This window comes from Vollenhovia emeryi, unplaced genomic scaffold (assembly GCF_000949405.1).
Source record: "Vollenhovia emeryi isolate VEMERY1.0 unplaced genomic scaffold, V.emery_V1.0 DF939152.1, whole genome shotgun sequence".
Classification (NCBI taxonomy): Eukaryota; Metazoa; Arthropoda; class Insecta; order Hymenoptera; family Formicidae; genus Vollenhovia; species Vollenhovia emeryi.
In genome coordinates this window covers 2,069,159-2,081,360 of record NW_011967214.1, presented here as the reverse complement: position 1 = coordinate 2,081,360, position 12,202 = coordinate 2,069,159, and the positions used below count along the sequence as shown (strand labels likewise).

At 43.1% G+C, this 12,202-nt stretch overlaps 1 protein-coding gene across 1 annotated transcript in view; it reads right to left on the bottom strand.

Annotated features, from left to right (window-relative positions):
* LOC105565489 (protein gustavus) overlaps window positions 1–11,226 on the bottom strand; it is a 33,563-nt gene extending 22,337 nt beyond the window's left edge. Inside the window, exon 1 of the mRNA XM_012018735.1 lies at window positions 10,976–11,226. Within this exon, the coding sequence (XP_011874125.1) occupies window positions 10,976–11,226 (251 nt within the window). The remainder of the gene's footprint in view (window positions 1–10,975) is intronic.
* Window positions 11,227–12,202: the final 976 nt, after the last annotated feature.

Genomic DNA, 12,202 nt, shown 5'->3' with positions numbered 1-12,202 from the left:
TCACGGTGCTGACCGCTATAGAGCAGGCGTTTCATTTGAAGTCCATTAATGGCATTTATCTCTTTTAACCGCGGCGGACGTCGTCAGCGGGCGCGATATCGCCTTGAGTGTAAACGAAGAGAAAGTACTGAAATCGACTTCCTCGACGTTTGTACGCCGATTCGGCCAATTAAAACGCTCGAGACAATAAACAAAAGCCCGTATGATCCACTTTACTAACGATTGTGCTCGCCGAAAGTCACATTAGCTTCGACGGGGATTGTTACAATAATTACGCTTGCAAGTGCCCCTTCCAATTTCAATGGTCTTAATAAAGTTCCAGATCTCTGCGTGCAAATTGAAAACGAGAGTTTCGGCTTTTGTCGGATCGTTTCAATCGTAAGGCTTCCCCCGCCGGGAATATCCCAAATCATTTTAACCAACAGGGGTTTGTAAAATTATAAATTGTCAACGTAATGCGAACAATTGTTCGAAGGATTCTTGTACGTCGTCTTTAAACGTCTTTCGCTTTTATCAGAGGGTCCTCGGTGTACATACACGTGTAACAGCACTGCCGCGCAGCTTTTATTAACTATCCCACGCGGTTAGAAAATGTCTAAAAAATTCCTAGGCCGTCTGAAAGCTCGTGTAAAAAATTCACGTGCCTTTTTTCAACGAGTATACTCGGTGTATCAAGAGACTCAACCGCGCGCAACTGATTCGCTTGGAAATAACCTCCACGGACCGGTCTGGACCAAACGACATTTGATTTCGAGACGAAATACGAGAATGTCGGCGGTTCGAACGCTATGGAGGCGCTCGACCGGCGGCGGTATTGATCCGCGGGGGTCACCTTTGCCCCACCTCGACACGGGACCAACCTCCAAATCCACCCCTGCCCTGCCCTTCAGACCCTCGCACCACGCGAGTTCTCATGACCGACGGACGCTACCACGAACACCTTCTGCAAAATAGACCACGGAAAATATTCTGGCAGAGCTTTAAGTTGCGCCGAGGATCTCCCCTGCGCGCTGATAAGAAAACACCTCGAAAATGTCGGTTTAAACCGTCAGATGTCAGACGCAGATACGTACGAGAGCGCAAAAACACATTGGTTTTACTGAGCAAGATACCGTACGATGTTTCTTAACTTTCGATGCTTTGGCAGCTTCGTCTTGTCGTTGATGATAAATTATAAATAACAGTGAAATTCGTAACCCACAGACTCGAGGGGCAGTTCGGATCAAAGTTGTTGGTCATTGATCGGTGGTCTCTTTTAATGTTGAAGTTATTTCCTCTCTCTTTGGTGTAAAGAAGACAATGTAGTACAATACGTTTTATATCGAAGTTATAAAGTACGTAACGCATCAATATTTTTCCAAAACAGTCGCGCGCAAACGTCTGTAAATAAAGGTGCATCCCCCTCCGATAGCTGCAACTGTTGTAAGGTTCTGCAAACGTGCGCGTCTGTATGGCGAATAAATATTTGCTACCGGCATGACGGAGATGCCGCGTTAATTGTTAATTTACAAATTCTCGCGCGCTCGTTCTGTCGCGGTTGCGTAAATATTTAGCGTGTACGTCAATGGGTATTTCGTTTCATGCAACGTTTAGTTTAACGTCGCGCATCGTGGAATTCATATTTTCACGCGCAGAACAGTGATTCGTAATGGTCCGGGAGCACGTTTACAGCGATTAATTTGTCAATTAATATTCATTTCAGAAAATCATTTGTTGCGCATAAATATTAATGAACGATCCGCTTCCTATTGTAATAATCCTTCCACTTTTGTACTGTGAATTTACACAAAGGTACAATTATGTACAACGAAATTGAACGGACTCGAAATCCACTTGTAGTCACGATACGGTTTCCTTCCGAGAAAGCGCGAATATTGAAACCCCATGGTGTACGGCGACTCGTATCCGCAGGAGGCCAACTATAAGCTTCTGACAAGACATTCAGCGACTATCATCATTAAGCTGCCCCAAATACACTCCGGCGGATAGCGACCTGCCATTTATTAATAAACATATCCGGAAACGCGTCGGTACTCGGGGAGCATGAATTTAGAGTAATCATAATCGCACGCTCGCCTATGTACGCCGTAGGTGTAATCACCGTTGCGTGGCTCGGCTTAATCCTTACGTGATTACGGGCGTTGCGCTCCAAGGGACGGGGCATTTCGACGATTATCGATGACCCGCGGCGTCGTGTCTGTAATAGAAATTTTTCAACGAACGGCCGAGAGTGCCTCGGGGCGATCTTTTTCCCGGCGAACAGGACGATCCTCGCGCACGGAAAGCGCACCGGGAAACGGCGGGACGGATCGACCAAACATCACCGGGAATGACCGTAAATCGCGGCCGGTTGGTTCATCACGCACGGCACCGCCAGCCATCGACAAACCAGTTGCCAACCGGTACTAATAAACTCTGACGATGTGGATGTCAATTGCGTTCAATGATACTGGAACGATGTGTAATGCATCGCCGTTGCTCGCAGGCGACCGCGCTGAAACAAGTCGCCGAGTTTGCGGAGCCGAAAAGCTACTCTGCCGTTGGTACAGAATGACAAAACGGAAAGCCGCGTTTTATCGCTTGGCTGAGGAATACTTTTTTTTTTTTATAAAAGTACGTGAAAATCTTAATATTAATAATTTACAGGGTCAGGTTTCCTTGACCATATATCTGGCGTTTTAATAATACAGAAAATTTATTGCGAAAAATACGAGTTTGAACCTGGGACCCTCCCTCAATCCGTGACGGACGTCTTAGCCAAACTCGACGCGGATTCACATAGTAATTCAAGCGGCTACCTCCATCTGTGCCAAGTCCTGAATGGCGTTTACACTTGTTAATTGATTTATATCTTAAAGGGCCGAATTAAAAATTGAGTTCTTAATAATTTATGTTTCCTGTTAGTCATATTTTCTGATCGCACAGTCTTTTCGCCAGGACGGTGAGAACCCCTTTCGAAGCCGACCAGACTTATTATGCGCAATATTCGTTTTCCCGCCGTCGCACGAGAATCCTGATTTACATGACAAAAATGTTAGATATTCCTGGTTCCGTTCGATTGAAGGTTCGTAGCGCAACCGGCAGCTAATACGGCCATTTACACTTAGCAGTCGTCAGCTTAGTATGGCACAGCTGACGACTTAGCCGGCCGTCAACACCTGTTCGCCAGCTGCGACGATAAAGGTTCGATAGGAGCGGTGGCCTACAGTTTCTCGACAAAATGGAGTCCTTTGTCGTGTATATACGGGGCCTTCTTACTCCGGCGTGTTTCGCGCCGCGCCTTTTTCAAGTCTCGCCCGGCGGAGAGCCACGGACCCCGGCGGTGGTCCACTATAAGAAACAATGCGGCCCGGCTGTGAAGTCGTATATATTATAATCGAGCCGGTTGCCGCTTTTTATTTCGACCAATGTGAAACGGGTCACTGAGACGAACAATAATTTCCCGGTACGCCGAACGAAATGGAGAAACGCGCCTTGATTATGCGGGACTATTCGTCTCGATGTGACGCCATTGAAAGGCAGAAGAAAGCGCAGAGCCACCGCGGACGATTGTTCACGTATCGCCGGTGGATCGCGCGTACATTGCGTTAGGTAACGTTTCGACGTGCGAGAATCGGTGAAATCAACTGCGTTCAACAAAGGCGTAACGAAATTTGTAAATTGTCTTGCCCTCTTGCGTAGCTCGCCCCAACTCTCTAAAAGTCAATCAGTGGATTTTCATTGAAAATAGTGAATAGTCACTGATTTGCAGTTATAAGTAGACCACTGCGATTTTCAGTAGTATACTTATAACTGCACATTAGTGACTATTCACTGTTTTCAGTGATAATCCACTCATTAACTTTCAGAAAGAATGATTACATTTTTTCTAAATTGCAAATTGTTATTGTAATAGCGGAATCTTATTTCGAAGATTTTTTTAGTAGCTTCTTGTCGCCAGCGGTAATCAACTAAGAGGAATTTTAAAAAAAATCAACCAAACTGGCAAAATTGATGTTTAGTTTAGTCACGACGTTTCGACCCCTTTATCGGGCCCTTTTCAAGTACAATCTAAAGTTGACCGAACATTTTAATTTATGCCAAAACAGAATGGGTTCATGAGTCTGTGGTCGTTTCTCTTCCAAGCGTCGACACCATATTTTTTTTCGGTCTATGGTGGATAATCAACCAAGGGGAGATTTAAAAAAAAATCGATCAAACTGGCAAACTGATATAACTGACATATGACTGACATAAATTAAAATGTTCAGTCAACTCTAGATTGTACTTTAAAAGGACCCGATAACGGGGTCGAAACGTCGTGACTAAAATAAACATCAATTTTGCCAGTTTGGTCGATTTTTTACGAAATTTTCCATGACTTATTTCGAATTACTCACAAGAACGTGTGATATAAAAAAAGCTGAAAAAAATGTTTCTTTCAATTTTTATATTAAGATCAGGAAAAGTGTGCAACATACAGGGAATTATTACAAACGATAAAGTTTACGTGTACAAATTTAATATTTACTTCGAGTATTCTGGAAACATGAGTTTTATACCTAGAGACTCGTAATATTTTACGTGGGTTCGACCGTTTTAAGGATTCGCGATCCCGATTTCATAAGTCCGCCAAAATCGACCCGGCCCGACGATCAGATCATCGCCAACGATTTTTTTTTTATCTCGACGAGCAAAGTCCTGCGATTTGCTCGGTTATTAGGGGGGGCCACGCCCCGTCCCTGAATTCCAACATGATGGGCAGTTCTTGGTTTGATCGAAGTCAAATATCGGGGCGACCGTGGCTCCTTTCGGTTTGATTCTCTCGGCGCGGTGAGATCATCGAATACGCCTGGCGACGCGTTTCGAGCCGGGTCGTTCGGGTCTGCAGCTCGTCTTTAATATTGCACGGTCCGAAGATTACTGGTTGCCTCTTTCGTTATTTCAAAAAAATTTATAAGCTATGTTCATAAGAGGCAGTTGCGAAAACAATCTTATAAATTACAATCTTGAGGGCAGACACTTAATATTCGAATCAGCGTCTTCTCACATTTAGCTTCTTTATTCTTTGCAATACTATCACACATGCGTAGTATATACTACTATATAGCTTCGCATTTGTATCATTATTATTTTCAGTTAGTTAAAGGTTCAAGTTTGTGAGCAACATTATTGCCGATACTTTACCTCTCGAAGCGTTGCTCTTTAGTACATTTGTCTTCATGAACAACATCTCATATCTCCTGCACTTCAATAAGGTTATCATTACTATTGCTGTGTATGGTAGTGGTTGGAGCTTCAAGCCGCGATCGTTTGGTATAGTGTAGGCTTTTCATTTCTCGGCTTTACTTCTTTATTAGTGGTTACAACTTACGAGGCATATTTTCGGCTCGATAACAAGGATGTATCTAATTCTACGTTGTTAGATCGCGAGCGACCTATTTTCCACATTTTCATTACATAAGAAAGTACTTGTACGTATGATTCACGTTAATCTACGATGCCACATTATTCAGGCACACATTGTACGTCTCTTGTCTTCAATGAAATTTTTCACTGAGCGACGAGTCCACGGCACGTTCTGTTTTATCACCGCTTCCGCAGTTCCCCGAAGTCGATTATATCAGAGCATCGTCTCTCCGTCTTGGAGACGCGTTTAAGGATGGGTTACGCGGGTCAGACGAGTCTCGTTTACACGCTCATTCTCGTCGCACTTGCAGACAGAAATGACAAATGGCACAATCGTTATAGCGCGTTTATTTTATCACGTGTCTGTATCATTAGTGAAACGTCACTCTATGTCGCGCGTATGGAAGATGCCCGTGCAGACACGTGAGAAGGAGCCTCCGCGGAATAAAAGTTGCAGAATCAATGAAGCGTGAATTTTCAGAGTTTATTTATCTTACGAGCGTGCGGAGTCGCGGAAGAATTTAAAAGAAGACTGCTATTTCAGGGACGCAGGGAAACTCCCGTCCTCCCCGCTTAAGGTGCATTTGTTGCACGATCTGCATAAATATAGTCAGTGGGATGAAATCTAAAGTTTGTTGAGTCTGGTATAACGGCTCGGTCAGGGATTTAATAACCTCGCTAAAATTACACATGAACGTGCTGATTTATGTAAACAGGGACGCGCGAATCTCAGTCAAAACTTCAGGGTGAGGTAACTCGCTGTGATTTAGAGATAATATCTAGTCGCACTCTCGTTGTAAAGTAGCATACAAGGTGCATATACCGTTGCATGCACGTTGGCGCTGACGGGCTCGTGTTGCAGATAAACGACAGGCGTTGTATGAAGATAAACGACACTCGCTAGAAGAAGATATTTCACGACGTCTGCATGCACGCGCCAAGTAACACACCGTGTCTCAGGACGGTTAGAAGTGTTACGACTTCATTCCGCATGAGATGCATTTCTTGTGGCGGCCGGCTCCCCTCTTGTAAAGTCATTTACGCACAAAGGCGCTCAATTAATTCTCAGAAACAAAAGCGCCAATCACTCTGAACGAAACTCGCGCGTAAAAGGCGCTTTTGTGCGCCAATTTTACAATTAAATTACGCATGTATCAAACTTCATGTCGTTCCATTTGTTCTTTGTATCTCTTGTCTCACGCACGCAAAATGGTTATTAATTAAAACGTACCAGCAACTTACTGATGTAACGGTAATAATAATATCCCGATAAATCACGTAATGTTTGACTCCTAAACGGTAATATTGCTGCGGTAATCAATTTTAATATAATTCATTAGTTTAATTCTTTTCACATTTATATAACGTTGTTTCTTTTGTGAGTTTCGCCTTTTTAAATTGAATTTTTTTAGCATCCTACTGCAAGCTATTTTCATATTGAAATGTACGTAGCGGCTTTTTACAAGTTCAGCCAACTAATTTTTATGTATTGATACTTTGATATCGGGATCGGATAAAAGACGGGAATAGCTGCGTTCGGCATTGCAAGTCTGAGGCGTCGGAGTGCTACATCCAGAAAACCGTTTGTTTGAATTTTGATCTTACTAGACTTTTATTTAATTTCACAGAAATTATTTCCTTACCTTAACCAAAATTTTAGACGACTGTGACTGGAATTTCTAAGAGAATTCATATCTATTTCTTCAAATCCAGCAGATGTGTTAGTAGAAGCAAATAAAAATTCAGTAGATTCAAAGAAACGCGATTTCGACGTTATCTCACTTGTTCAGCCTAACTAGATCGTTTTTCTGGGTGTACTTTTGCATTCGAGTGAACGAGAGAGGTGAATGAGATAGGTAGAGAAGAAGAGCACTCCGATGCCTCAGATTTGCAATGCCGGACGCAGCTTACGAATTCCCACTGAACGGCAAAGTAATACTTTATTGACAAGTACTAGGCTACATAATTACTTGGAAGTTTTTCAAATTGTTTTCCTTTCTTCTTTAGTAAACATATACGTTGTGGACATGAATCTTCACGAGCAAATAAAGAGGCGGTTAACAAGATTACCTTAGCGCAATTTTAGCACTGAAACGGATAGGTTTTAGCTCACCCTGAACATTTTCACAGAGAACTAAAAGGGAAAAGGATCCCGTGTTAACATCAACGGTATTAGAACACGCGTGCTCGCTCTCTAACGTGATCGACGTAAGCCGGTGGACTCGCCGGTTCTTTGCTTTGTTCACGAAGTCAAGGTCTAGATCAGCGGCTATGCCGCGCATCGCGCCGGCGAGTGGAAGCGCGCTTTCCGATCCTTTTCCTTCGACCACGTCGCGAATACGCGATCGCGCCAAGAACCGACGGCGATCTCAATGACGAAATCGAGAACGCGATGGCGGGATGATTTCCTCAAGGTCTCGTCGCAGCTCCGAAGGAAAAACGAAAGGCAGGAGCGGTTCCACGTTCCGCAGCTTCCATCCGCACGCACGCATTTTTCTCGCAGGCGCGCACGCGCAACGTACACCGCGACGAATATCTCGGTTTTTCGCCGCAGGACTGGTTCCTCGAGATGATGTCCTTGGAGGACGATACTCCCGAGAAAGGGTAAAAATGCATTGTGCGACGTGGCTTCGGTGTTTTTCAAAGAGAATAAGAAAATCTCTCGAGATGACAGGCTAAACTTTGAATCTGTATAGCTTTAATTTTTATTTAGCGATGTAAAAAAAAAATTAATCGAATGGGGAAATAATAAAAGCAAAAGTATCTGTAAACATTTAGAAGAAAATTAAAACTAAAAAGAGAAAAAGTGGAGAAGGTCGAGGAAGAAAAGTCCAAACTCTTGGTATTTTCTTTGTAAAGATAAATATATGAAAAACAGTATCATAAAAATGAAGAGAATTTCAAGGTGCCTATGAAAGAAAACGACAAGTACAAATATGATAATAAGAAATTCTTTAGCCGACGATACTCATCAGCGTATTAAAGTATCGAGAGACTTCGTTAGTTGAGAAAAAAAATGAGGTAGAAAATTTGTAAGTTTTCTCTAATTATGTGGAGCTTCCATGGACGACTGTTGCAATGTTGCACGCTGCTGTACGAGAGGTAGTGATAGAGAGCCACGATTATCTTATGTAATTTAACTAGAGCTGCTTGCGTCAGTGCGCGACGCACCTTGGCGCGAAGTCTGGAATAAACCATCACACGCGAGCTATTCAAATAGATCAAACGTTAAAGTGCCGACTACGATGAATAGCTGCGCAATATTGTACACAAACATTTTTATGCAGTAATTACAAACTAGAGATAATTATTCCTTCAGCTTCTTGTTGCTAAGAAAACGCGAGTCCGTAACAAATGCTGTTACCGGGGGGGGGGGGGGCAAGAAAGTCTCCCAGAAGGAGTCCCTTCGTCGAGGGAGACATCCAGCCTCGAGAATTCGTTGTCCTTATCGTTTCTTATCGAATGGAGACTACGATGTCCTTATCGTTTCTTATCGAATGAAGACTACGATGAGGACGACGATGACAGTCGCAGCGTATCAAACATGTGCGTTTATCTCCCGGCTGGCGCCTTTCGCTTTATTACAGCGCAATGCGCATCGCGGGCGGGTCAACGACCCGATTTCTGTGTGTGATCTTGCGTGGCCTTGGAAGACAGGCCGGATGTTGCGAGACTGACAAAGAGGTTTGGCACTGCGGCGAGAGAGAGCGAGAGAGCGAGAGACAGACAGACATAGCGAGAGAGAGAGAGAGAGAGAGAGAGAGAGAGAGAGAGGGGGGGGGAGGGAGAGAGGGAGGGAGAGAGAGCGAGGGACAAGTCACGAGCAACCTATGAAAAGTTCGAGGCCGCCATCGGCTTCGTGAAATACCCAAACGGGCCGGTTATATCGTATTATATCGAGCCAAATTTCGAAAGTGTTTATAATGTTGGTGCAAGCGTTATGATTTTCCTCATATGTTCTAGAAGTTAACACGCACCTGAACAGTGAAAGTAAATTTTTGACGATAAGAAATTTCGAGGTAAAGCGACGCAAGGGGTAATAAGCGACGTTGGCAAACGAATTAAATTAAAATTTGAGAAATATTTTGTAATTGCGCGATTTTTAAGGTGGCCAAGTGTAACGCATACGCATGCAAATGATTAACAGAAAAAGATTCTGTTATAAAATAGTATGCGACGTTCATGGAAGCTTGTTCATATACTTGTCATTTCCCTCTCACTATGTACAGTTCACTGTTGTTGCCAAGTCAAAATTCAAAAATAAACCAACCGTAAAACCGTAGAGAATGCTCAAGTGACGTTGCCGTTTACTTAAAAACATTAACAACATTAGAGACGGAACGATATCGGAATGCATTAAAAATGTAATTCTATAAATTAAGTATTACTATCTCAAGAGAGAACATTTGGAAAAACTGTGTAAGGTGGAATTGCAATCATTGCAAATGCCATCTATGTAAATTATATCTGTACGTATAATAGACGATAGGACAATAATATATTATATATTTATAGTCTTCACATTTTGGTTGTCTCGTGAACGGTGCATAATTTAGCTCCTATCTGCGTAGAGGTAATGCTGCCTACAGCAAATAAATGCTTGATTAGAAGAAAGTTCCTCGGTGCGAGTCGGATTTAACTTGCAATTTGCATGTGCTCTCAAAGGAGCCGAATCGTCGTTGACAAGATAGACGAAAGATGCTTTCTCCCCCTGTCAAATATTTACGATCCTCGGCAGCCTAATTTCTCGCGTTGAAGGGTGAAGGGTCCTACGTGTACAGGGTTACGAACCTGCGTATGTTCGAACGCGAAGAAAAGCGGAGAGGCACGGGCAGACAATGAACAATCGTACATTGTTACGAGTTATAGCATTGTTACTCCACCGAGCTCGGGTCCCGTGTTCACATAATTAGGCTGTAAACGTTTCAAGACAATCACCATTGTTTTCCGTCTCTGCCCTCCTGGATTAAGGTTCCCTGCTGTCCTTTGCCAGTAAAACGAGCGCTTTGGGATACCTCGAAAAAGGAGCAGATCGAGATGTACAAAAATTCCAAAGGCTATACTAAATTGCTTCTGTTTTTCTATGTCCCCAACTGCCGTATCTAATGCATTTGTGTGCACCCACACTGATAAGAAAAATATCTTAATCCAAAAAAATATTACTTTACTCAAGAAAATTATTCATTAGGTGGCTCCTAGTAGCTTATTAACTTAAATTTAAAAAATAATTAAAATTATAATAAAATTAAGATAAAAATTCCAAGGAACTTTTTTCTGGGTGCACGCATTCTACAATTGCTAATGACTGAAGTAATAGTTGTCATCAACATACTCGTACTTTTCCCTTTTTGCATATATGATTCCGTAAACGAGGAAATATTCAAATAAATTATAGCGAGACTCAGATAATATTTTTGCTAACGTAGAAACATTTAAAAATAATTACTTAATAAAAGGCCACACACACACACATGTGGACGCATGATATTGTTGAAATTCTTGCCCGGTTGTTTTGTCTAGCAAACTACGTGTGTCACGTAGTGGTTTCGGATGTTATACTCCGAATTAACGTGCACCTTGGTTATACCGAGGCGGATGGTATGATGGAGGAAGATCGAGATAATCTGAAACTCTGGTAACCGAGAAGCAGTGATGCCTACTATGCTTCTCTGCATGGCAGTCGAGCGCGTGGAGGGGGTAGAGTGGAGGTAGCCTCTCAGCGCTCGGATGCAGAGAAGTATAGTATGCATAGGCATCACTGCCGAAAAGAGCTCGTGCTTCAAGATAGTCGATAACACGTGATAGGACAAAAGACCCCTGCCACAGCTTCCAGAGCATGTGTCATGGGACTTCAACTTCTTCCGGGAAAATGTTTCCCTTTTAAAAATATTTTTTGTCCAGTCATCAAGTGGCGACTGCGGCAACATTTTTCGTGGCTTGAAAGGTTTGTCACAAAAATGTTACGATACCTTGGGAGTCATCTCGGATTCCATATTATCTTATGATCTTGGATAGAATACATTTTCGAAAGAAGTGACCACTCAATTCTGAAAAACTCTTGCTGAAAATATATTTAAAAAAATACGAAAGGAGGTGCATAGGGCTGTGAGAGTCAGAACGCGGTTGTTGGCGCGTAAAGTCAAAAGGACTATCTTTAATATATCATAAAAGAGATAATTAATATGTACATTTCGACTTTTTTTGAGTCATCCTCAGCAACTTCGGACCGATGAAATAAAATGTCTCATCCTATGCTCCACGTGGGCTCCAGGATATGTGGACAGTTTAATTTCATGATGGTAAACATGAAATGGTAAACTTGATACGATACGAGAGACGAGGAAGAAGACAAGATGGTGGTATAGAGACGACTGTGGACCGACGTGAGAAACGTGCGCAATAAAAAGCATTGTTATTAAGGGTCTTCATTGCATTCAACAGCCCACCACAATATTATTTGTGCTGCACCGTGCATACTGTCATATCTCCTTCCAATCGATTTGGAAGCGGCTAGGCGCACACGCGCCCGGATTGAGACATCGCGAGATACGGTGGTACAGATAAGACGGCAGAGAGGGGACGGAGGAAAATCGTGGAGCGGAGGAACGAACGGAAGAGTGACTCCGCGCGCCGCTCTTAGTGGAAATCCTTCATTTCCTCGCGCAATGCGACGCGACGCATCGGTCCGAAACTATGTAGATTGCAGGCTGGAGAACTGGGCGGGAGGAGGTGGAAGGTGAGAGGTAGCGGAGAAGATAATTTATTGTTATTCTGGACGGTGTGTTCGATGACGCTACACATTTCCCAAGATGGC